This window comes from Bos mutus, chromosome 7, assembly GCF_027580195.1.
Source record: "Bos mutus isolate GX-2022 chromosome 7, NWIPB_WYAK_1.1, whole genome shotgun sequence".
NCBI classification, from domain to species: domain Eukaryota; kingdom Metazoa; phylum Chordata; class Mammalia; order Artiodactyla; family Bovidae; genus Bos; species Bos mutus.
Window position 1 is genome coordinate 5,035,825 of NC_091623.1, and position 24,268 is coordinate 5,060,092.

The window sequence follows — 24,268 nt, forward strand, 5'->3', positions numbered from 1 at the left end:
GTGTGCAACACGTTTGCAATCTCTTGAAAAAGGTAAAAATTCACTACTGAGAAAAGACAGTAAGTTATTCCCTTAAGACATATTCTTTGCAACATGAATTCATTATCCTATAATGACAACGATAAAGCAGTCAACCTATTGTGTGACAAGGATCTAAATTTGTAAAAATGTAAATGACACAAATTGACCTTTTTCCTATCATATAAACTTTTAGTTTCTCTATAAAGCCAGCATGCTGATTTAAAACACCTTTAAGGTTTGGGTGGAGCTGTGATATTTCAAATTCCACTGGGAATTTCTTTTACGTTGTTCCAGATTTCTAAGAACAAAAGTAATTTTGGACTGTCTATGTTTACTGCCAGCATGGAACTTTTTAAAACAACATCTACTATATTTTCATAGGCAAAAAAGTAATATTTCCTAGTGCTGAGAATAGTGTTCAGCTCATAGACGAGGTCTGTGAATAATAACAAATGAGTGAATAAATACACAACTTCTGGAGTATTCATAATTCTTAATTATGTAAACTTACATGATGTAGAGTAGAAATAAAATGGACTATTCATGTAATGAAGGGAGAGGGAAGGGGAGGAAGAAAAATACTAACAACAAGGCTGAAACCTAAAACTTGATTAACTTTTTTAAGTGATTGATAACACACTGATTTTGAGAAAATGTTTATCTGCTGCTGCTAAGTCGCTTCAGTTGTGTCCGACTCTGTGCGACCCCATAGACGGCAGCCCACCAGGCTCCCCGGTCCCTGGGATTCTCCAGGCAAGAACACTGGAGTGGGTTGCCATTTCCTTCTCCAATGCATGAAAGTGAAAAGTGAAAGTGAAGTTGCTCAGTCATGTCCGACTCTTCGCGACCCCATGGTCTGCAGCCCACCAGGCTTCTCCGTCCATGGGATTTTCCAGGCAAGAGTACTGGAGTGGGGTGCCATTGCCTTCTCCAGAAAATGTTTATCTAGGAAGAGCCAAATAATGAAAACTTAAGAATAGTCTTCTAAAAGTGGTCACACCACAGGAACAAATTTCAAATTTGCATGAATTGAACTTAAAAGACTATAGCACAATTTTAGAAAAGAAAAAAAAGAAAATTTTCTTTCTCTAAAGAAAAATTCCCAGACTCATGGTCACTAGGATGTATACATATTGGTAAAATTTCCATGTAAAAATGAAAATTCAGTCAGTCCCCTAAACAAATTTGCTCCTAGTTAGAAACATCTGTATATTAACAAAATGAGGATAATATTTCATTTCTTGCTACGATAGAATAACACAAACTATAGCAATATAAATTGTCCATACATCTAAAGTATATTTGAATACATATCTGAATACATTTGATAATGGATGCATAACCAGACTTCCTTTTTTTTTTTTTTTTTTTTAATTTTTTAAATCTTAATTTTATTTAAAAAAAAAAATCACATGCTCCCCATCCTGAACCCTCCTCCTCCCAACCTCCCCATACCATCCCCTGGGCCTTCCCAGCGCACCAGCCCCAAGCATCCAGCATCGTGCACTGAACCTGGACTGGCATCTCGTTTCATACATGACATTTCACATGTTTCAATGACATTCTCCCAAATCTTCCCACCCTCTCCCACAGAGTCCATAAGACTGTTCTATACATCAGTGTCTCTTTTGCTGTCTCGTACACAGGGTTATCGTTACCATCTTTCTAAATTCCATATACATGCGTTAGTATACTGTATTTATGTTTTTCCTTCTGGCTTACTTCACTCTGTATAATAGTCTCCAGTTTCATCCACCTCATTAGAACTGATTCAAATGTATTCTTTTTAATGGCTGAGTAATACTCCATTGTGTATATGTACCACAGCTTTCTTATCCATTCATCTGCTGATGGGCATCTAGGTTGCTTCCATGTCCTGGCTATTATAAACAGTGCTGCGATGAACGTTGGGGTACACGTGTCTCTTTCCCTTCTGGTTTCCTCAGTGTGTATGCCCAGCAGTGGGATTGCTGGATCATAAGGCAGTTCTATTTCCAGTTTTTTAAGGAATCTCCACACTGTTCTCCATAGTGGCTGTACTAATTTGCATTCCCACCAACAGTGTAAGAGGGTTCCCTTTTCTCCACACCCTCTCCAGCATTTATTATTTGTAGACTTTTGGATCGCAGCCATTCTGACTGGTGTGAAATGGTACCTCATAGTGGTTTTAATTTGCATTTCTCTGATAAAGAGTGATGTTGAACATCTTTTCAAGTGTTTGTTAGCCATCTGTATGTCTTCTTTGGAGAAATGTCTATTTAGATCTTTGGCCCATTTTTTGATTGGGTCATTTATTTTTCTGGAGTTGAGCTGTAGGAGTTGCTTGTATATTTTTGAGATTAGTTGTTTGTCGGTTGCTTCATTTGCTATTATTTTCTCCCATTCTGAAGGCTGTCTTTTCACCTTGCTAATAGTTTCCTTTGATGTGCAGAAGCTTTTAAGTTTAATTAGGTCCCATTTGTTTATTTTTGCTTTTATTTCCAATATTCTGGGAGGTGGGTCATAGAGGATCCTGCTGTGATGTATGTCAGAGAGTGTTTTTGCCTATGTTCTCCTCTAGGAGTTTTATAGTTTCTGGTCTTATGTTGAGATCTTTAATCCATTTTGAGTTTATTTTTGTATATGGTGTTAGAAAGTGTTCTAGTTTCATTCTTTTACAAGTGGTTGACCAGATTTCCCAGCACCACTTGTTAAAGAGATTGTCTTTAATCCACTGTATATTCTTGCCTCCTTTGTCAAAGATAAGGTGTCCATATGTGCGTGGATTTATCTCTGGGCTTTCTATTTTGTTCCATTGATCTATATTTCTGTCTTTGTGCCAGTTCCATACTGTCTTGATAACTGTGGCTTTGTAGTAGAGCCTGAAGTCAGGTAGGTTGATTCCTCCAGTTCCATTTTTCTTTCTCAAGATCGCTTTGGCTATTCGAGGTTTTTGTATTTCCATACAAATTGTGAAATTATTTGTTCTAGCTCTGTGAAGAATACTGTTGGTAGCTTGATAGGGATTGCATTGAATCTATAAATTGCTTTGGGTAGTATACTCATTTTCACTATATTGATTCTTTCAATCCATGAACATGGTATATTTCTCCATCTATTAGTGTCCTCTTTGATTTCTTTCACCAGTGTTTTATAGTTTTCTATATATAGGTCTTTAGTTTCTTTAGGTAGATATATTCCTAAGTATTTTATTCTCTTCGTTGCAATGGTGAATGGAATTGTTTCCTTAATTTCTCTTTCTGTTTTCTCATTATTAGTGTGTATAGGAATGCAAGGGATTTCTGTGTGTTGATTTTATATCCTGCAACTTTACTATAATCATTGATTAGTTCTAGTAATTTTCTGGTGGAGTCTTTAGGGTTTTCTATGTAGAGGATCATGTCATCTGCAAATAGTGAGAGTTTTACTTCTTCTTTTCCAATTTGGATTCCTTTTATTTCTTTTTCTGCTCTGATTGCTGTAGCCAAAACTTCCAAAACTATGTTGAATAGTAATGGTGAAAGTGGGCACCCTTGTTTTGTTCCTGACTTTAGAGGAAATGCTTTCAATTTTTCACCATTGAGGATAATGTTTGCTGTGGGTTTGTCATATATAGCTTTTATTATGTTGAGGTATGTTCCTTCTATTCCTGCTTTCTGGAGAGTTTTTATCATAAATGGGTGTTGAATTTTGTCAAAGGCTTTCTCTGCATCTATTGAGATAATCATATGGTTTTTGTTTTTCAATTTGTTAATGTGGTGTATTACATTGATTGATTTTGCGGATATTGAAGAATCCTTGCATCCCTGGGATAAAGCCCACTTGGTCATGGTGTATGATCTTTTTAATGTGTTGTTGGATTCTGATTGCTAGAATTTTGTTTAGGATTTTTGCATCTATGTTCATCAGTGATATTGGCCTATAGTTTTCTTTTTTTTTGTGGCATCTTTGTCAGGTTTTGGTATTAGGGTGATGGTGGCCTTATAGAATGAGTTTGAAGTTTACCTTCCTCTGCAATTTTCTGGAAGAGTTTGAGCAGGATAGGTGTTAGCTCTTCTCTAAATTTTTGGTAGAATTCAGCTGTGAAGCCGTCTGGACCTGGGCTTTTGTTTGCTGGAAGATTTTTGATTACAGTTTCAATTTCCATGCTTGTGATGGGTCTGTTAAGGTTTTCTATTTCTTCCTGGTCGAGTTTTGGAAAGTTGTACTTTTCTAAGAATTTGTCCATTTCTTCCTCGTTGTCCATTTTATTGGCATATAATTGTTGATAATAGTCTCTTATGATCCTTTGTATTTCTATGTTGTCTGTTGTGATCTCTCCACTGTCATTTCTAATTTTATTGATTTGATTTTTCTCCCTTTGTTTCTTGATGAGTCTGGCTAATGGTTTGTCAATTTTATTTATCCTTTCAAAGAACCAGCTTTTGGCTTTGTTGATTTTTGCTATGGTCTCTTTTGTTTTTTTTGCATTTATTTCTGCTCTAATTTTTAAGATTTCTTTCCTTCTACTAACCCTGGGGTTCTTCATTTCTTCCTTTTCTAGTTGTTTGAGGTGTAGAGTTAGGTTATTTATTTGACTTTTTCTTGTTTCTTGAGGTGTGCCTGTATTGCTATGAACTTTCCCCTTAGGACTGCTTTTACTGTGTCCCACAGGTTTTGGGTTGTTGTGTTTTCATTTTCATTTGTTTCTATGCAAATTTTGATTTCTTTTTGATTTCTTCTGTGATTTGTTTGTTGTTCAGCAGCGTGTTGTCCAGCCTCCATATGTTGGAATTTTTAATAGTTTTTCTCCTGTAATTGAGATCTAATCTTACTGCATTGTGGTCAGAAAAGATGCTTGGAATGATTTCTATTTTTTGAATTTACCAAGGCTAGCTTTATGGCCCAGGATGTGATCTATCCTGGAGAAGGTTCCATGTGCGCTTGAGAAAAAGGTGAAATTCATTGTTTTGGGATGAAATGTCCTATAGATATCAATTAGGTCTAACTGGTCTATTGTATCATTTAAAGTTTGTGTTTCCTTATTTATTTTCTGTTTAGTTGATCTATCCATAGGTGTGAGTGGGGTATTAAAGTCTCCCACTATTATTGTGTTATTGTTAATTTCTCCTTTCATACTTGTTAGCATTTGTCTTACATACTGCGGTGCTCCCGTGTTGGGTGCATATATATTTATAATTGTTATATCTTCTTCTTGGATTGATCCTTTGATCATTATGTAGTGACCTTCTTTGTCTCTTTTCACAGCCTTTGTTTTAAAGTCTATTTTATCTGATATGAGTATTGCTACTCCTGCTTTCTTTTGGTCCCTATTTGCATGGAAAATCTTTTTCCAGCCCTTCACTTTCAGTCTGTATGTGTCCCCTGTTTTGAGGTGGGTCTCCTGTAGACAACATATGTAGGGGTCTTGTTTTTGTATCCATTCAGCCAGTCTTTGTCTTTTGGTTGGGGCATTCAACCCATTTACGTTTAAGGTAATTACTGATAAGTATGATCCCGTTGCCATTTACTTTATTGTTTGGGGTTCGAATTTATACACCATTTTTGTGTTTCCTGTCTAGAGAATATCCTTTAGTATTTGTTGTAGAGCTGGTTTGGTGGTGCAGAATTCTCTCAGCTTTTGCTTATCTGAGAAGCTTTTGATTTCTCCTTCATACTTGAATGAAATCCTTGCTGGGTACAATAATCTGGGCTGTAGGTTATTTTCTTTCATCATTTTAAGTATGTCTTGCCATTCCCTCCTGGCTTGAAGAGTTTCTATTGAAAGATCAGCTGTTATCCTTATGGGAATTTCCTTGTGTGTTATTTGTTGTTTTTCCCTTGCTGCTTTTAATATTTGTTCTTTGTGTTTGATCTTTGTTAATTTGAGTAATATGTGTCTTGGGGTGTTTGCCTTGGGTTTATCCTGTTTGGGATTATCTGGGTTTCTTGGACTTGGGTGATTATTTCCTTCCCCAGTTTAGGGAAGTTTTCAACTATTATCTCCTCAAGTATTTTCTCATGGTCTTTCTTTTTGTCTTCTTCTTCTGGAACCCCTATGATTCAATGTTGTAGCGTTTAATATTGTCCTGGAGGTCTCTGAGATTGTCCTCATTTCTTTTAATTCGTTTTTCTTTTATTCTCTCTGATTCATTTATTTCTACCATTCTATCTTCTAATTCACTAATCCTATCTTCTGCCTCTGTTATTCTACTATTTATTTGCCTCCAGAGTGTTTTTAATTTCATTTATTGCATTATTCATTGTATATTGACTCTTTTTATTTCTTCTAGGTCCTTGTTAAACCTTTCTTGCATCTTCTCAATCCTTGTCTCAAGCTATTTATCTGTGATTCCATTTTAATTTCTAGATTTTGGATCAATTTCACTATCATTATTCGGAATTCTTTATCAGGTAGATTCCCTATCTCTTCCTCTTTTGTTTGGTTTGGTGGGCATTTATCCTGTTCCTTTATCTGCTGGCTATTCCTCTGTCTCTTCATCTTGTTTAAATTGCTGAGTATGGGGTGTCCTTTCTGTATTCTGGCAGTTTGTGGAGTTCTCTTTATTGTGGCTATTCCTCACTGTGTGTGGGTTTGTACAGGTGGCTTGTCAAGGTTTCCTGGTTAGGGAAGCTTGTGTCAGTGTTCTGGTGGGTGGAACTGTATTTCTTCTCTTTGTTCAGTCGCTGTGGGGGAGGGAGGGAGGGATGCTGCAAGCAAATAACACTGGCGTCGCGCTCGCAGTGCCTCAGCCACACTGGGTCTGCCCGCTCACTGCGCGTGTAGTAGCCCCTGCCCACACTGCTCGGGCTCTAGGTTGTTCCGCCGGGAACAATCCAAGGCTGGCCCTGGGTTGCATGTACCTCCCAGGTCCAAGCCGCTCAGGTTCAGGCACTCGGATAGTCCTCAGAGGCGCAGACTCAGTTGGGCCTGAGTATTGTGCTCTTCCCAGGTCCGAGCAGCTCAAGTGATGAGGTGTTTGGCGGCGCCAATGCTGCGACTTATCGCCTCCCGCCACTCGGTTATCTGGGCGCAAAACCGCGCACCTTCTTAGGCAGATGTTAACCGTCCAGACCCCAAGAAGTTTTAGTTAGCAAAGAAGCCTGCTTACAGTTTTATAGATAATGTCTCTCTGGGGCTGCGATTGCCCCCTTCCGGCTCTGGCTGCCTATCACCGGGGGAAGGTCTGCAGCCGGCTATCTCTGTTCAATTCTTTCTTCCGTGCGGGCCTGGCGGTCTTAGGTTGGGGCTGGCTTTTCGCGTAGTAGATATCCCACAGTCTGGTTTGTTAGCCCAAATTATTTCGCTCAGATAGTGCTCAGGGTATTCAGGCCAGATTCTTACTCTAAGCGATGCAGCCCGCGCTGCGCCTCCCTGCCCAGCCCCCGCTTGTTAATGGCGCCTGCAGGCGTCTGCGCTGCTTCTCCACTGGGGGAGTTACCGTAGGACTCGCAGTCTTGAGTTTTAATTGTTTATTTATTTTTTCTTCCTGTTACGTTGCCCTCTGTGCTTCCAAAGCTCGGCACAGATTCGGCAGTGAGAAGGTTTCCTGGTGTTTGGAAACTTCTCTCTTTTTAAGACTCCCTTCCCGGGACGGAGCTCCGTCCCTCCCTCTTTTGTCTCTTTTTTTGTCTTTTATATTTTTTCCTACCTCCTTTCGAAGAGTTGGATTGCTTTTCTGGGTGCCTGATGTCCTCTGCCGGCATTCAGAAGTTGTTTTGTGGAATTTACTCGACGTTTAAATGCTCTTTTGATGAATTTGTGGGGGAGAAAGTGTTCTCCCTGTCCTACTCCTCCGCCATCTTGGCTCCTCCTCTCCAGACTTCCTTTTTATAAACTGGTTCTCCAGGACCTGTATACTATTTTAGAACTGTTTGACCTCTTGTTCTCGGACCATGAGAAAACACACATTAGTTCTATCCACTTGTTGCCCCCTTGTAAGTAAGAGGACAACTTTGAATGTTCATGTTTATTACCTTCTATTTTTCTAGAAGAGGAAGCAAAAGTTTTTCAGTTCAGTTGCTCAGGCATGGCCGACTCTTTGCAACCCCATGAACTGCAGCACGCCAGGCCTCCCTGTCCATTACCAACTCCCAGAGTTTACTCAAACTCATGTCAATTCAGTAGGTGATGCCATTCAACCATCTCATCCTCTGTCTTCCCTTTCTCCTCTCTCCTTCAATCTTTCACAGCATCAGGGTCTTTTCAAATGAGTCAGCTCTTTGCATCAGGTGGCCAAAGTATTGGAGTTTCAGCTTCAACATCAGTTCTTTCAATGAACACCCAGGACTGATCTCTTTTAGGATGGACTGGTTGGATCTCCTTGTAGTCCAAGGGACTCTCAAGAGTATTCTCCAACACCACAGTTCAAAAGCATCAATTCTTCGGTGCTCAGCTTTCTTTCTTTCTTTTTTTTTAATATAAATTTATTTATTTTAATTGGAGGCTAATTACTTTAAAATATTGTATAAGCTTTCTTTATAATCCAACTCTCACATCCATACATGACCACTGGAAAAACCATAGTCTTGACTAGATGGACCTTTGTTGGCAAAGTAATGTCTCTGCTTTTTAATATGCTGTCTAGGTTCGTCATAACTTTCCTTCCAAGGAGTTAACTGTCTTTTTATTTCATGGCTGCAGTCACCATCTGCAGTGATTTTGGAGCCCCCCAAAATAAAGTCTGCCACTGTTTCCACTGTTTCTCTATCTATTTGCTATGAAGTGATGGGACTAGGTGCCATGATCTTTGTTCTCTGAATGTTGAACTTTAAGCCAACTTTTTCACTCTCCTCTGTCACTTTCATCAAGAACCTCTTTAGTTCTTCCTCACTTTCTGCCATAAGGGTGGTGTCATCTGCATATCTGAGGTTATTGATATTTCTCCCGGCAATCTTGATTCCAGCTTGGGCTTCCTCCAGCCCAGTGTTTCTCATGACGTACTCTGCATATAAGTTAAATAAGCAGGGTGATGATATACAGCCTTGATGTACTCCTTTTCCTATTTGGAACCAGTCTGTTGTTCCATGCCCAGTTCTAACTGTTGCTTCCTGACCTGCATACAGATTTCTCAAGAGGCAGGTCAGGTGGTCTGGTATTCCCATTTATTTCAGAATTTTACACAGTTTATTGGGATCCACACAGTCAAAGGTTATGGTATAGTCAATAAAACAGAAATAGATGTTTTATCAGTTCCCCCAAATGTTTTATGCTCTAGAGAAAAATATTACTCTTATCATAGAAAGGGAGATGTGGAACTGATTACAGATGCATGTTGATAGAAATAACCTTCATATCAAGTTGGAAGTGCTGGTAGACAGAGATCAGCCACATTCTACCATGTGACAATGTTTCTGTTATTGCCTTGCACTGTGATTTAAGTGTTGCATTTTTTCCCCTAGCTGTTCAGGTATTTGTCTCCCAAAATAGATGAGATGTGTTTTGATATCAGCATTGTGCTTTGCACATCTTTCCATCTGCAATGGTACTTTGCACAAAAGATTCTCAAATACAGGCTGATTAACTGAAGGATAGAGAAATCTAAACTCACAAGACATTATTTCCCAAATTCCCCCACCTTCTTGCCACATTTCAGTGACACTAGGTTATGTTTTTGCTTACTATTTTTCATAAATCAATGTCTTTTAAATCTAGCTTGTGCTTGTGCTTAGTCACTAATTCATGTCCTCCTCTTGCAACCCCATGGACTGTAGTCCACCAGGCTCCTCTGTCCATGGAATTCTCCAGGCAAGAACACTGGAGTGGGTTGCCATGCCCTCATCCAGGGGATCTTCCCAACCCAGGAATCAAACCCATGTCTCCCGCATTGCAGGTGGATGCTTTACCATATGAGCCACGAGGGAAGCCCAAGCCGTCAGGAAGCCCTTAAATCTAACTAGTTTATTTAATAAACTTAATAAAAGTATTAAACCCAGAAAATAAGTTTCATTTTTCATAATAGAAGAAAACCATAAAGTAAATACAGTGAAGTCACAACAATGTTATCAAGTTTTCATCATACGTTATTGTCTACCAGAGGTGTAAAGCTTGCTGGTACTCCTCTTGAGAAAGTAGGTTAGCGAATTGCAGAATGTGGATAAAGACACATTACAGATAAACTGAGACTTATCTTTAATATGATTGGATGAGCTAGTCTGAAATGAGGAAAACTTTCTAATTATAGATTTCAGTATCATTTAACGCTGTGCATAAATGACACTTAAAACGGCTTTGGGTACTAGCAGCTAGTGGCTCAGACTTTGGGAAACACTGATATAAAGTGATCTTAGTAAGACATAGGATCTTGATTCAAAATGATGCTAATTTGAATTTGCAGTATACCTTGAAACACTGTAGTAAGTGACATTTATTTGACTTGCTTGAGAGCAGTTACCAACATGCTGTTTATTTAGAAAAGGAAGTCCATGTAGCTCTGTCACACACTTGCAGTAGCTCTTCATCCAGGCTGCACCTTAGAGTTAGTGAATATCATTGCTGCCATCTCATCCTAGTCTAATTAAATTAGTATCTTAAGGGGTAAGCTTTCAGCACTGTTATTTTTTTAAGCCCTCTGGGTAATTTTAACATGCTGCCAGAATAAGAACAATTGGTCTGTATTCAGTATCAGACATTCAGTCTAGGCTGGACATTTCACATTCCTGGTGAATGACAGTCATCATATAAATGAAGAAATTCAGAGTATTTCCTTCTTGAACTATTTTTTGAGGGTAAATAATTATATTCTTCTCTGATATTAACTTTATAGTTTGCTATCTTCTGTGGTTAAAATTGGTCTTGGATGTCAGTAGTCAGAAAATAGCAAAAAAGGCAAACTTCACGTGTGTTTCTAGAGTGAGGGAGAGTGGCCCCCAAAGTTGCAGTGGCCTCATTTGTCACCATGTGGTCACAGTCCAATAACAATGCAAGTATAGTGTCTAAGTTCTGCCACCGTGTAGAAAAATTTTTACTGCATAAGAGCAACATACTTGGAACTCCACTTCAGCTAACTGCCTTCAAAAAATTCTGCATTGGTGTATAGTGTACAGGATGAGTTTTGTCCAAATAATTCAGGTTTTGAAGACGGCTTCCTATTTGCGGCAAAGTGTACACAAGCAAGAACATGAGAATATTGTTTTTCCTTCTAGTGTATTTTTCATTTTAGTTATTGTAGTCTTCATCTCTTTAGTTTTTCTTCATATTTTCTCTTTGTTAAAAACTTATAACTTCCCATTCTCTGTATCCATTCTTCTGAATTCTTTGATCATCTTCAGATCATTTTTCTTTACTCTTTCTCCAATAGAATGCCTGTCTCCATTTCACTTAGTTTTTCTGGGGTTTTATCCTGTTCCTTCATCTGTTGCCTCATTTTGTCTAAGTTGCTGTTTATATTTTTATTTCTGTGGTTTCTTGACCTTGGAGAAATCCTATGAGTCCCAGCAGAGCAGTCCCCGTGGTCACCCAAGCTATATACTTTAGGAGTTTCCCCTAAGAGGTCTGCTTGGGTCCTTCTGCTGTGGCATCTGACTATGTGGATGGTCTGGTAGGCTTAGTTGGTCCCGAGTCTGGTTGGTTGTCAAGCCCAGCTTTGTTCAGATGCTGCTGGGCTATTTAGACTTTAGGCAGCCTGTCTGCTGATGGGTGGGGCCGTGCTCCTGCCCCGTTAGTTGTTTGGCCTGGGGCATCCCAGCACTGGCACCCATAGGCTTCCGGGTAGGGCCAGATCTTGGTCCTAATGAGTCGATACGGCAGCTGCTGTGTTTCTGCAATACATCTGATGCCAGCCTCTATGTCCCCAAAGTGAGCCATAGCTCATACCAGGAGACTTTCCAAGACCAGGTTAGGTCTGGCCCATGCTCCTAACAAATTACTGATCTTGCCCTTGGGTTCCAGTGTGCATGAGGTTTTTGTGTGCACCGTTAGAGTGAACTCTTGTTTTCCTTAGTCCTTAGTGAAGTGAAGTGAAGTCACTCAGTCGTGTCCAACTCTTTGCGACCCCATGGACTGTAGCCTACCAGGCTCCTCAGTCCATGGAATTTTCCAGGCAAGAGTGCTGGAATGGGTTGCCATTTCCTTCTCCAGGGGATCTTCCTGACCCAGGGATTAAACCCTGGTCTCCCACATTGCGGGCAGACGCTTTACCATCTGAGCCACCAGGGAAGTCCTGTGAGGCTCCTGCAGTTAAGCCCTGCTGGCCTTCAAAGCCACATGCTCTGTTGGTCTTGTCTTCCACCTACTAGAACACCGGGTTGTGGAACCTGACCTGGGGCTCATAACTCTCACTCCTGTGGAAGAATCTCTCCAATACAATTATTTTCCACTTTGTGGATTTGATTATATTGTGAGTCCACCCCTCCTACCCATCTCACTGTGGTTCTTTCTTTATGTCTTCAGTTGGAGAAGATCTTTTCTGGTAGGATCTAGTCTTTTTTTTTCTGTCTTTTTTATTTTTTAAATTATGATAGTATAATAATACATTTACATGAGACTTGGAAAATACAGAACAAAGTTACAGATAGTTCCATTATAGTACTTATTTTTTAAATAGATAAGTTAAAATTTTTAGTTGGAGTTTCAATATAAGACCCTCAAAAATGAATAGAATGAAAATACAGAAAAGTGGAAGGATGTAGTAGACCTGAAAAGCACCATGATAGTTTCCAGTCTTTTTCAGCCATGGTTGTTCCGCAGAGAGTTATGGTTTTGGTGTGCTTGTGAGACTACTAAATTTTTCAGATTTGTTTTGCTGCACATAGCAGTAGTTCACTAATTTGTATTGTATAATACTTCACTATGTAAATATGCCATATTTTATTTGTGCATTCTACTATTTATGTTATATGAATTTCTATTATCAATAATGCAACTATGAACATTCTTATCTATTCTTGTACCAGATACATTATGCATTTCTTTTTGGATTAAATATAGTAATAAACTTTCTCGGCAATAGGATACATATGTGTTCATCATTAGCAGATAATGCCAAAATGTTTTCCTTTCAGCTGTGCATGAGTCCTAGCTGGTCCATATTCTCTCACTTTAATTTAACAAATAAACAACAGCAGCAACAGCAAATCACAGTGAGGGGGCTAGCCCAAAGAAAATGGACTTTAATAATAAGCCTAGAATATGACCTGACATGGACTTTTTTTTTCTGTTTACACCTTCTGTTCCTAGTGAGTGCTATGGTTGTCTTCTCCATATTTTCTGTCCTTATCTTAAATATCCCAATTTTCATTTGGTTTCTGAAGTCCATATGTCATTGGGGATGACGATTTCATCTTTGATACTAGTGGAAGGATATATAATTACACCAAAATAATGAACATAGTCCCATCCTTTAGCTATAGATTTGGTTTCTTATGTATAAATTCATATGTATTCAGGCTAGTGATTCACAAAATGAGAACTTCTAGGGACTTTTAGAAAACTAAATATCTAGAAGAGTTTATCTCTTTTCATGGATGTACATAAGAATGCATAGAGGAAAGTTTTTGTTAGCATCTTCTGATCATACAGGCTTTCCTTGTGGCTCAGCTGGTAAAGAATCCGCCTGCAATGCGGGAGACCTGGGTTCGATCCCTGGGTTGGGAAGATCCCCTGGAGAAGGGAACAGCTACCCACTCCAGTATTTTGGCCTGGAGAATTTCATGGACTGTATAGTCAATGGGGTCACAAACAGTCGGACATGACTGAGCGAGTTTCATTTCAGTTCTGATCATACAGTTAAGCCATCTTTGGGTTGAAGCTGATACCATGGAGGACAGAAGGACAATATAGAAAGAATCCAAGTTGTTAAATACATAGATGAGAAGCTGAATTGAAGCACCAGGAAGCTTATACTACACTAGGTTTAAAATTATATATCCCTTCCAATTTAGTCTGAATATTCTGATGCTGTTTGCTATTTAGTCACTAAGTTGTTTACAACTCTTTGTGACCCCATGGACTTCAGCCCATCAGGCTCTTCTGTCCATGAAATTTCCCAGACAAAACTACTGGAGTGGGTTGCCATTTCCTTCTCCTGGGGATCTCCCTGGCCCAGGGATTGAGCCTGCATCTCCTGCTTGGCAGATGGATTCTTTACCACTGAGTCACCTGAGAAGCCCAAATATTCTGATACTTGCAATAAAATTCATCTTTGCTAATAAAACCCCTCAGTCATTTATTTGATATAGGTCTTCAGCAATTGTTAATAAACAGCTTGCAATTTTACATTGGAATATACACATCTGATAGTTGACTTAGTCAAATAAACACATTTACCAACAGCTGCTGCTGCTGCTAAGTTGCTTCAGTCGTGTCCGACTCTGTGCGACCCCATAGATGGCAGCCCACCAGGCTTCCCCATCCCTGGGATTCTCCAGGCAAGAATACTGGAGTGGGTTGCCATTTCCTTCTCCAATGCATGAAAGTGAATGAAAGTGAAGTCTCTCAGTTGTGCCTGACTCTTAGCGACCCCATGGACTGCAGCCTTACCAGGCTCCTCCGTCTGACCTAATTACAAGACCACTATGAGGTACCATTTCACACCAGTCAGAATGGCTGCAATCCAAAAGTCTACAAATAATAAATGTTGGAGAGGGTGTGGAGAAAAGGGAACCCTCTTACACTGTTGGTGGGAATGCAAACTAGTACAGCCACTATGGAGAACAGTGTGGAGATTCCTTAAAAAACTGGAAATAGAACTGCCTTATGATCCAGCAATCCCACTGCTGGGCATACACATTGAGGAAACCAGAACACATGTACCCCAATGTTCATCGCAGCACTGTTTATAATAGCCAGGACATGGAAGCAACCTAGATGTCCATCAGCAGATGGATGGATAAGAAAGCTGTGGTACATATACACAATGGAGTATTACTCAGCCATTAAAAAGAATTCATTTGAATCAGTTCTAATGAGGTGGATGAAACTGGAGCCTATTATACAGAGTGAAGTAAGCCAGAAGGAAAAACACCAATACAGTATACTAATGCATATATATGGAATTTAGAAAGATGATAACAATAACCCTGTGTACGAGACAGCAAAAGAGACACTGATGTATAGAACAGTCTTATGGACTCTGTGGGAGAGGGAGAGGGTGGGAAGATTTGGGAGAATGGCATTGAAACATGTAAAATATCATGTATGAAACGAGATGCCAGTCCAGGTTCAATGCATGATACTGGATGCTTGGGGCTAGTGCACTGGGACGACCCAGAGGGACGGTATGGGGAGGGAGGAGGGTTCAGGATGGGGAGCACATGTATACCTGTGATGGATTCATTTTGATATTTGGCAAAACTAATACAATTATGTAAAGTTTAAAAATAAAATAAAATTTAAAAAAAATTGAAAAAAATATTGAGCATGGTATGAGCTAATGGGGCGTCACTGTAAGTAGAACAATTCATCAGAATTGATCCTTAGACATACCCCTACCCTTACTCTAGCCTCTGTGCATGTATATACTCACATACACACCTGTGCATAGAGCACCCTTCCTGAAAGGTTCTGCACAGGTTCTTACGTCTCCTCCCTAGGAGATACAGAATTCCATTGGCCACTAAAGGCCGCATATGAAAGAGCAGCTTGTGCCCCGGTTCTCCTTCTCACTAAACCACAGTGTTTCTCAAGAATCCCTTATCCTTCAGGGATGTACAGAATGAAGTCTCCTCCTCCTATGATCAGATTCTAAGTCCCCTCCACCCCCTGAGGATATATACTTACCTAGCATAGCTGCTCCTACACTTTATACCCAAGTCCACCTTTTGCGGTAGCTGGAGGATGGTCTTTGAAATAAACTTATGCCTTAACACTGCAGCATGCACTGCTTTCCAAGTCATGAAAGAACTTAGAGAGTAAGTTGATCACATCCATTAAGTTAAATTACAAGCTCCACTTTTATTCCTCAGTGTGAGAAGATCAAATCATTGGTATCTGCAATGGCAAGTTTATGAAATTTGAATGTTATTAACTTTGTGCTGAAAGTGCCATACTCTTATTGAACTCAGGCATAAGCAAATTTATTGTCCTAAGGGAAAATGAGCTTGAACACCCATTTGTTTTAGTTGATCTTACTTTCTGATAAGTGTAAAATCGCAGATTCTTTGGCCCCATTTCCTTTCTCAAACCCTCACAGCATAATGGTTAAACATTTTGGTTTTGGCAAACTAAACGACTATTGGCAAATATCACTGTTTTTCTTCATCTGTAAAATGGAGATATTTATAGGAGTATCAGGGTTTTAGAGGTCAAAGTGGGAGAATGTATGTGAAGTCCTTAAAGTTTATGTGTAGAACATGGTGAATACATAACAATAGCCATTGTTGGTATTCTTTATCTTAGGAAAACTAGTCAGAAAAAAATGATTCTTTTCATAAGTTTTAATTGTAAATTTCATATGCACTCATAGAATTTGTAGTTTAGTAGTGGAAACAGACAATATGCGAATCGGTAAATACCCATTGTGACAAACGCTGTGAAGCAGTCGAAGGACTGATGAGAAGAGACGAAGGATCAGGTGGGTGACAAAGGCAGAGGAAACAGTAAGGAATGACCCCTACTGATACCGAGAAGGTGATTTTTGCGTTGAAAATTGAAAGCTTATAAGGAATAAGCTATGATCAATAGCACTTTGGGAGGTGGAGAGAAGAGATTTTAGGCAGAGAAAGAAAAATATATATCCTGTATTTATGATGCCAAATACCAATGGATGTGAAGATACCCAAGTGAGAAAACAAATGTTTTTATTGTTTCTCATCCAAATGTGTGCTGATATACTGCCCTAAGCAAGTACAATGACTAGATTTTTCTTCCTACAAAACTGAGAGCTTGATTGAATCTGTGAAAATATGAAATACTTGGATTAAAATTTAAAAGTGTATAAACTTCATGATTATCTTCACAGTGTCAAGTATCCAAAATAAGTACCAACATTCAGATATTTAAGACCTACTGTCTAATTGAGAACAACCTTTAATCTCTTCACTATTTATTTTTTTGTCACTTTTTTCTTAAATTGATTTTTCTCATTATAAATATAAACTCATTACACTCAAATCATGCATGTAACTGTAAAGATGAAAATTAAAAGTAATATTCTAATTTATACCAGAGAATTTCAGTTGGAAAAGCTAAAGTAGGAAGTTGGAAATCTGTGCTTTTTTAAAGGGCCTACCTCAACACACCACACACACACACACACACAGACACACACACACACACACAGACACACACACACACACACACACAAGGGTAAGCACCCCAGGTTCACTCTGTGACTGAGATTCTCAACTTTTGATATGCATGTGAACCATTTGAAGACCTGTTAAAATAAAGATTCTGATTCAGGAATCCAGGTTGGCCCAGGGTTCTCCATCTCTAGAAATTTCCCAGGAAATTCTCATGCTGTTGGTTCAAGGCTCTTGATTGGATGGCTTTCTAACAGGTTTTTTTTTTTGAAAGTTTTCAAAGATGAAAACTTCACAACCTTTTCTGGCACTGTCTTTTAGGACTTATCACTCAGACTAAAAAAAAAAAGTGTTTTTCATTATGGTAAGAGTAATGTTAATTTCAGTCCTTTTCCTCTGCAAGATTATATTCAGTTTATAAAGGGTACAAGAAGAAATAATCATTTCCGTAGGCCATTACATTTAGGTAGGTGCCTTGAGCTAGAAGTTCAAGTTTGCTCTCAGCACACACAACTGTTAATCAGTTTTCTTGCATCATTATCAATCTATTTCTGCCCAGGTGTTTTCATGGAGTTCATAGTACCACAGAATGCCTTATCTAATTGTCATTATTACTAGAGCTCCCATCTATAAGTGAGGTGACCTTAACAGCAGAGAATTCTGGAGAAACAGCCAATTTTGAATGAGAGAGGTTCTTTTTTCTTTTTTTTTTAAACAAATCTGGAAACAATCCCAGATTATTCATCAGCCCCGTTAATTTAGACCTCAGCTGGGAACACACTAAAGAATAAAAACTTCATTTATTTATAATGTAGGGGTTCATTATTTTTCTTCCTGGATAACATCTGTTTTTAGTTCTTCTCAGCCCATATTAGATCAAAGCCTGGAAGTGGTGTCTGAAGATTCAGGTTTTAGTTATGAGGTTGAAACTTTTTATATAAATCTACTTTCAGGGCTATGTGTCAGGTACTCTCCTAAGCACTTAATAAGCATTATCTTGAAAGTGTTAGTCACTCAGTCAGATCCAACTCTTTGAGACCCCATGGACTGTAGCCCACCAGGCCTCTCTGTCCATGGGATTCTCCAGTCAAGAATGCTGGAGTGGGTTACCATTTCCTTCTCCAGGGGATCTTCCCAATCCAGGGATTGAACCTGGGTCTCCTGCAATGCAGGCAGATTCTTTACTGCCCGAGCCACCAGGGAAGCAAGTGTTATCTTGCACAAAAAATGTGATAGAATAATAGTATTAACTCTATTTTAAAGATGAGAACTTTGTGAAGCTTAGCAAGATTAAATCATTTGCCCAAGGTCATAAAAGAATAAGTGACAGGCAAGATATGAAGCCAGAAGTCAAACCTGGTACTTTCTGAGTATATGCTCTTAATTTCTCTACTCCACTTTACCTCTTTGTGGCTAAGTAGGCAACCTGAATTATGACCAAATCTGTCACTGACACTTTCACCTGAGATAATCTATTTGATTACTATTTTGGCATCCAATAGATGATGACTCCAAGAGAATTACTAGGTGAAATTCTAGAAAGTAGTATTCCTTTAAAGAAGTATCCCTTTTCTTTTCACTTAATGTATTTTTCCTCCTGGTTTTCCAGAAAATAGTAATAAAGGTAACATGGCACCATCATACTTGGATTATTTATTTGCTAGTATGAATACGTACTGTGAATAAACATAGCTATTTAATATATATTTCCTTTCCTTGAAGAAACTTTGAGAGGGTACATTTTTTCAGAGAGGAAAGAGGGAGTGAGAGAGAGAAGCTTCAGGGGGAAGGAAGCAAGAGGTTGAGATTCTTTAGAAAATGCACTTTTGCCTGAACAAATTAAACAGTGATAAAATTTCATAATGATGACATCCAGCATCCAGTGGGTCAACTACATTCTTTTCTCAATGAGTTATGAGAGGGATTTGAAATTTTCTTTATCAGATAACTTTTTTTTTTTCTTCTTAAACTAGTAAGATTCAGGTCATAGGATTAGAACTCTATTACGCAGGGTTCATCAGTGCTCTAGAGAAATGATGAATTGAGGCTTAAGAGGAATTTTCCTAGCAGACAGCTGCTCTCTGCCTGCACTGAAGTAGTTTTGAGTGCTGGCTGAAGCTTTGTCCAGCCCCTCACACATACCCTCTGTGGGTGATCTATGAAATTCAAATTTGGTTTAACTTCTTATGCTAACTGAAGTGCAAGATTTAAGATTGGCTATGTTAGGTTTCATGGGAGTGTGTGACTCAGTTTTTATGTTTCCTTTTGTAAAGCTTTGAAGGGATAAAAAATTACTCACTAAGTTGATGCATGCCAGTGATTACTTTTAAAACTTCATCTCCCATCCTCATTCTCAAACAAAATTAATCACAAAATCAGCTTTCACTTACCATCTTTAGTCATCTATCTGTCTATACATACAAATATATATCTATATATATATATATATTGACAATTGAGTATAATACATGGTTTAAGAACATGATGTATATTCAGGATAATGTGACAGTGATTTGATTTCTGACAAGATTCACTCTTACCATATCTTTAAGCAAATAAACTGAAGATGAGGATCAGTATGAGAAAGTATTTTGTAATTTTTAATTTCACCATAAACATCAAAAGTAACCAATATTTACTGAGTATTGATGAAAATGAAAATGGCAAGGTTTGCACTCCCACTAGGTCTGGAAACTATGATCACCTTATGTGTATGTGTGTGCTGGGGGCAGGAGCATGGAGTTTGGGGCAAGGAGGAGACAAACTATAGGAATTTCAATATCCTTCCAAAATCAGCCTTAGCTTCGGGTTTAGTTGTGGGTTTTCTGACAGGTTTTGGCATAAAAAACTGAATCAGAATATTATGTCACTTTTTGATCATTCAAAATAGATCATTTGATTTCTATGATTATATAAATAATACATTAACCATTAGTATGAATTTCCAGCTTAGGAACTTTTACTACAATAAAGAGTATTTTAAAGTCTACAGCTACATCTTTCTTCATAGTACCAGGTTCTTAGCAATCAAGGATAAATGAACCACCCTTGCTTCCAGTGCAAGGGAGGGGAGAAAAGTACACATACACACACCCCGGGGGAAGAAAATGCAGCAAGACTGACGCTCTCCTTAGTAGTTCAGTTGAGGAGGAAGAGATTTGTCTGGTGGTGTGTGGGAGTGAATCTAATTATCAGCCTCTTATTTCATTAATAGGTTGGAACAAGTTAACTTCTCAAAGGAGAAAGAAGTAGACATTATGCCTGAACGCCTAGACTAGATTATGATCATTTAAGCATTGCTTTCAACAAAATGCTTGTGATTTTTTTCTTAATAAGTGCTTTGTGAAGTTGGGCAGGTGGACAGGAAGAACATCAACAAAAGAAAAGGCAAAGATAACTGGTAGAGCGTAGTATATTTATAGATGGGAGGACAGAGCATTCTGTAAAACCAAAGAGTACACCTGAATAGATTTTAATCTACCTCTGTGAAGTCTAATTAGCTAGACTAACCCTCGGCTGAGAATTTCCCTGCAATCCATTGTAACACACTCCCATCATCCTACTTCGTTTCTCATTTTCCACCAAAGGTCTGTGACTAAAAGTCAACTTGGATGGAGTCTATGTGATTCTTGATCAATTTTTTTTTTCTTAGCCTCACTAGACAAAAATCTGATGATGACTATGAAGATTATGCTTCTAACAAAACATGGGTCTTGACTCCAAAAGTTCCGGAGGGTGATGTCACAGTCATCTTAAACAACCTCCTGGAAGGATACGATAATAAGCTTCGACCTGATATAGGAGGTATGTTAAAGCCTCTTGTGATGTGGGTTTTATACAAACGAAGAGGCCTACCACATTAGAACAAAGCATAAGCCTATTTCAATAACCAGAAGGATATAAATGATACTTTTACTAAATGTAAAAATAATGAATAAACTGCATTCAAGTCTGGGAGGAGATGGAGCATCGATAAGTTCAAAATGAAGAAAGATGATATTCAAACTAACTTGAGAAATAGTAACTTAAAATTTCCTAGACTGAGAGACTATAGAAAAAAAAAAAGTGACAGCTTCTTTATGAAGTAACACCAAAAACAAGTACACACCTACTGTATAGCATAAGGATCTCTACTCAATCTGTAATGACCTAAATGAGAATAGAATCTAAAAATGAGTGGATATATTTGTATGTATAACTGATGAACTTGGTTGTACAGCAGAAACTAACACAACATTGTAAATCAACTGTACTCCAATAAAAATTAGTTAAAAAAAGAAAGGAAGGACATACTGATTATCTATAGCTGTGTAACAAGCACAAAATCTCAGAGGTATAGAGTGATAAGCATTTATTTGCCGCTTTGCTGGGGGTGGCCTAATCTAAGGTCAGCCAGGTTGAGGCTGCTCATTTAAGAAAGCTTTACTCTCGTTTCTCCTCCTGGGACCAGCAGACTAGCTAGGAGTATCCTTCTCATGATGATAGCAAAGAATAAGAGAAAAAAATAGAAGCTCATAAGGCTTAAGGCTGGAGAAGGCAGTGGCACCCCACTCCAGTACTCTTGCCTGGAAAATCCCATGGATGGAGGAGCCTGGTGGGCTGCAGTCCATGGGGTCACCAAGAGTCGGACACGACTGAAGTGACTTAGCAGCAGCAGCAACAGCAAAGCTTAATGCTTGGAATAAGAGCTAGCACACTCACCTTTGCCCATATATTATTAACCAGTGTGAATCAAATGGTCACGCTCAAAGTTCAGAGTCAGAGAAACAGCCTCACTAATGTGAAGGCAAGGATATAGGTGAAGAGTCCAATCCCCCACAGAGAATTAGAGCATGGCACTTCAAGGAAAATGGATAAAGATGAGGGAGGTGTACTTATTGAATTGAAGCCCAGAATGATGTTATGAATCCTTGTTCATTAAATATTAAATGAAAATGGAGCGCATTCATTAGACCATGGATGTAATACTACAAGATTTTTACTATCAGTCTTCTTTGACAAATAGGTGTGTATTGGGTTTCCATATGGTTTTCTCATTTGATGAGTCACGGAAGTCATTAAATCATTGAGGAAAATTGATTTTGTGTTGGCTAGAGGTGAATGAGGATAAAGTGGTCATAAAAGGAATCAACAGGGAGCAATATTTCAATAACAATTCATAATACTTGTTGCTTTTTATGTCTACTTCATATTTCTAATGCAGTTTATTCTCTAGGTCACACAATAGTTATTTATTTTTCTATATGGGGCATGTCAGGTTACAATGCCCAAATCTATTCAAGAGCTTTAAGAAAAAAAATAATAAAAGTCATGATATATGAAGAAGGAAGAAGAAAATCTGGGCAGTACTTTCTTACTTATTCATTTTTATGTAGTCTTAAAAAGAAAATCAGTTTCAAAACTGTGCTATGCTTAGTTAATGCCTTAATGTGCTTAAAAGGAGATGTTTCTTTGAAAGCAAATAGCTAAATGTAGTGAATTAGTCACTAACTCCACATTAGTTGTGAATAAATCACTTCTAATGTAGCAAAATAAATATTTCTAGAATAACAAGGGCTAGTGTTAAAACATTATGCTTCTTCATATGCATATATTTCTATGGTTCTCTTTACAGTGAAACCAACATTAATTCACACAGACATGTATGTGAATAGCATTGGTCCAGTGAATGCTATCAATATGGTAAGTTTCTAATTGTTTATTTCATTAACAAACTAGAGAGGTAGTGTGTTATCATGGAAATAACAAAGACTATCCTTACAAAAAAATTGGAAGAGAGAGAACCTTTCATATCTTTTCTTTCCCCTCTTGTAATATAATTATTTTTAATGATTTGTATTAAAAATTAAATGTGATCATGTGTATAAAATTAACTTATGTAAAATGCTATAATCTTAAAATTCAACACTCATTGCTTATTTGGTAGGTACTGCTTACTATAAAGTAAAATATAGTGCTTTACTGTGTTTTAGAATATTCATGGTGTGGAGAGGTTATATTTCAAATCAGAATTGTTTCTCAGAGGAGAAATAGTGCATTAGATTTAACAACAAATGTAACTTTATTTTTTTTTTATAAAGCTTTCTATCAAAATCTGAAATAACGAATTAGCTTGGAGCAGAAGACGATAGAGTAGAATAGAGTAGAACAATGTAATGTAATGTTAGTGATAGTATAACTTTAAAACACAATTTACCAAATAAGCAATAAGGATGCTCTGCTGAATCAGATACGAGAAACATTTATTGCTCTCAATGAGGCTGATTAAAAAAACTGTACCACCACCTGCACCCTCCATGCAAATAGGTTTGCTTGTTTAACCATGAAACAAATGGCAACATGTTTCTCAGACTGTTTAGAATTATGATGATGATTGTGAGCATCTAAGAAGAATCAGCTGTACATGTAGTTTATTTTAACACAAAACTTATGATTTCAGGAATACTGGTACCCAGAACTACTGTCCCAGGATCATAGTTTATGAAATGATGGTTTAAAGACTTTTAAAACGTGTTTGTGTTGGCCAAAATGTAGGTCAGAAATTCTTGAGTTGCTCTGTCTACTGGCACAGCAGGTTCCCCTTTCATTACTTGTGGACTGCAAATATAGAATTAAATCGTAAACAAAGTGGTGTGACTTACCCCAGTGGAAATGCAGCCAGTTCCAGTGAGATACAGGGCAGGAGTGCAAGGATACAATCCAGAACAACAGAAATCAGGCAAAGGAAGAAGGTTCTAGTCTGATCCTGACAAGCTGTGTTTCTTAGGCAAAGAAATAATCTCTCTGTGGTTTCTGGTGTTTTCTTTTTTTCTTTTGATGTGTATTCTTCATCATAAATGGTGATGGGTCAAGGGGATTAGATTAGGAAATGTGGATAGTTTCTATTCTTCACCTCTCATATTCTAAGACCACTAGGGTCATGCTCTAAGAACACTAAGGGTTTTTTCCATTAATTTTCTCATGTGTATACAGATTAAAATCGAGCTGTAAAATAATACTAAATAAAATCTAAATATGACAGCCAAGCAGATCTTGGGTGTTACGGCTCCAGGTCTAATTCACATCAAACTTTCTTTTCTTTAATTAAAGTCAATCATGTACATGAGGG

General features: G+C 38.1%; 1 protein-coding gene across 3 annotated transcripts in view; it reads left to right on the forward strand.

Moving 5' to 3' along the window:
• GABRG2 (gamma-aminobutyric acid type A receptor subunit gamma2) overlaps positions 1-24,268 on the forward strand; it is a 134,584-nt gene that overhangs the window by 14,299 nt on the left and 96,017 nt on the right. For 2 of the 3 annotated variants that reach the window (XM_005910603.3, XM_005910604.3), the window contains exons 2-3: positions 20,813-20,964; positions 22,775-22,842. In XM_005910603.3, coding sequence (XP_005910665.1) covers positions 20,813-20,964; positions 22,775-22,842 — 220 coding nt within the window. The remainder of the gene's footprint in view (positions 1-20,812; positions 20,965-22,774; positions 22,843-24,268) is intronic. The other variant, XM_070374769.1, reaches the window with a different exon arrangement.